This window comes from Chondrus crispus, genomic scaffold, assembly GCF_000350225.1.
Source record: "Chondrus crispus Stackhouse genomic scaffold, scaffold_205, whole genome shotgun sequence".
In the NCBI taxonomy this organism is placed as follows: domain Eukaryota; phylum Rhodophyta; class Florideophyceae; order Gigartinales; family Gigartinaceae; genus Chondrus; species Chondrus crispus.
Genome location: NW_005179079.1, coordinates 47,161 through 50,047, shown reverse-complemented (window position 1 = coordinate 50,047; position 2,887 = coordinate 47,161). Strand labels below are relative to the sequence as shown.

The 2,887-nt window shown below is 56.7% G+C and overlaps 1 protein-coding gene across 1 annotated transcript; it reads right to left on the bottom strand.

The window, feature by feature from the left end:
* Positions 1-739: 739 nt before the first annotated feature.
* On the bottom strand, positions 740-1,279 carry CHC_T00003899001 (hypothetical protein). The gene has a single exon (XM_005715095.1). The coding sequence runs from the start codon at positions 1,277-1,279 to the stop codon at positions 740-742; it is 540 nt and encodes a 179-aa protein (XP_005715152.1).
* Between the last annotated feature and the right edge of the window lie 1,608 nt (positions 1,280-2,887).

Here is a 2,887-nt window from a genome sequence, read left to right as displayed (position 1 = left end):
GACTCAATGCAGAGGAGGTGTTTAGATTGTTGCCTCGCCAAAGGTGGCCCAACAAAGTAGTAGGCGATGTTGAGAACTACTAACGTTCAAATGCCCTTATCTTTTTTGCCACCCATAAATACCAAATTGCTGTGTAACGCCTCAGTCCTTCTTTTTCTTTATAAGTTCTCATCTGAGGGCCATTCCATTCATCGTGATTGGCAATCACGCAATCACACAATCACGTCAATAAATGGTGGCTGCTCCCTTGTGGTTGGTTGTTTATACTACGTTTCCTAAAAAATGGTCATGCTCATTAAAGAAATAAACAATCGACTTAAAATTAATCTTGTGCTCTAACTTGCAGAAAGACGTTAAATTAATGTCGTGATCGCGTGATTGCATGATTGCCAATCACGATGAATGGAATGGCCCTAAGAACGGTCTAAAAGGTCCCTTTCGACAACCTGTTTTGGTCGTTTTTATGATACATGCACTTTTTCATCTTTTACAGACCAATAGCTGCATGGCCCTAAGATCATTGTTAGCACTGTACCCTTCTGTGTACTGTAGGGGATTGCAGTTATCCCGAGGGCACTGTACAGAGTACTGTAGGATATGGTTTCCCGCAAACCTCGAAAAAAGTCGTATATTTCAAGAAGAAATCAGGAAAGGTGAGTTTGTAGAGGGCTTCGAAAGAACGATTGCGGGTACAGTACTTGCATGAGGTGATATGTTCCGTTTGCTGCTAATCGTCTTATTATACACACTTTGTCCCTTTTGCTGTCACTGTCTTTCCTGATGTACATATCTTGCAGTCCGCCGAACCAGCAGTGGGAGCGAAGAAAGTCTTGGGACACTGCTTACACTCTTTTGATCCAGGACTAGAAGCAAAAGTCCCCGGCGGGCACTGCTTGCATGTGCTATCACCGGCCGGTGAAAATTGGCCGGGCGGACAGCGCTTGCACATACCTCCGATTTGCCCTTTTCCGGCCGTCGAGCAATTGCATGTCCGACCGTCCGCTCTATTTCTAAGAAACCCCGCCGGGCAGTTTTCACACTTGGTCACCGAACCCCCTGCACTGAATTGATTTGGAGGGCAGTTCTTACAAAATTTGATCCCCTCCCTGAATGTGAAAAGGAATTGGCCCGCCTGGCAGTTGGTGTTTCCCTCTACACCGGCGGATGTGAAAAATACGGCACCAGTGTTCTTCAGCCATCTGCGGAAGGCAGACACTCTTGTGTAGACGGTCGGAAACCCGGGCCTCGCACACTTGACGCCAAACGAAACGACACCCATGATGACGGGTGTAGCTTTTCCTCCGGCAGAACGGGTGTATCGAAGAAGCGGACCGCCGCTATCTCCTTGACTGTGGCGAGCAAAAACGAAGCAGTGAGTACGCAAGTGAAAACCGCCCCCAAAAAGAGAGCATTGTTGCAAAGACGCGCAAATGAAGTGGAGGAGGACTGGTTGTTAGTCGAGATTTGAAAAAGGTACGTGAAGAACACACATATGCCATGCGCACACATACCAGGAACCGCAGTTGCCTCTGAGATAACCGGCGCATAGCTGCCTGGTGCTCGAGACGGGTGCCATGATTTTGTTGTAAGCCTTGCTACAATCGCCGGGCCCCACCGCCGGAACATCGACCTGCCTCAACGTTTTCGGATTGGGATCCAGAAACATATCTTTGAACGAGTTGTCTCCATACCCGACATCCCTAACGAATTCGCCGGGCCTGGGCAGCTCGGGCCGATCATTAACCTGCAAGAAGGTGCTCGTTTCCAAAGCGCCCCCTTCAATCTCAACGGCAGCAATGTCATACTGCAACCCCTCTGACGTCTCACTGTACTTGGGGTGGTTATGGACTGCTTTGACCTTGCGCTCAACCCCCCCCGACGTCGCGCTCGACGCGCCAAGCTTGATTGTAGACTTGGAGGTGATGTCGCAATGTGCGGCCGTGAGGACCCAATTGGGGCTGAGCAGTGTGCCAGAGCAAAAGGTGGAGGTGTTTGACCTGGTGGTGATAGTGACGAGGGACGTGAGCAGATTGCGGTTTACCAAGCGGCCGCCGACAATCCTAGCGAGCGGGTGGAGCGGGTAGAGGTCGGGTGCGACGGGGCGTGGCGGGCGTGGGTCGGCAAGGAGGCGGGCTCTGGGTGTGGCAGCGCGGGCGGCTTGCGGCCTGTCGAACGGGATCTTGACGGGGCAGTCGCGCGGGGAGGGGACCTTAGTGATAGAGATGTAAGCTCTTGCGGCCTTTTCCGAGACGCAGAAGGTCCTCCTCTCGAAGCCTGTCTGCGAGCAGACCTCTGCGTCGGGGCATTTGGTCGAGTCTGTGCAGAAGGGGATTTTAGGCGCGAGGCACGCGCAGTTGTTCGCGCCGGCGCACGGCAGCGGGGCGTTGGATGGGTGGAGTCTGGCGCAGCGTCGCGGGGCGTCGCACTGCGCGTCGGACGCGCACGGGTCGAGCGAGCGGCGTCCGCCGGGCGCGGCGGCGACGCAGACGACGTTCGGGCGCGCGCTTGCGGCGGCCGGCGAGACGCAGATGGAGACGTTGAGGATGGGCACGTCGGCGCAGACCTCGGGCGCGGCGCACGACGCCGACAGGAAGCAGACGGGCGGCGAGCGCAGCAGGCAGATGCAGTCGTCCTTGGGCGGCGCGCACGCCGCAAAGCCGGAGCTAGGCGACAGGCAGGCGCGGCCGCCGGCGCACGCGGCGGAGTCGGAGCAGGACTCGTACGTGAGGCCGGCCGTGCGGGCGGCGCGGGCGGCGCGGGCGGCGCGCGGGCGGCGCGGCAGGCCGGCGCGCAGCGGGGTTAGCAGCGGCTCCGGGGCGTGGTACGGCGTGGACAGCGCGAGGCGCAGCACGAGCGCGAGGAGGAGCGGGCGGAGCATGGCACGAGT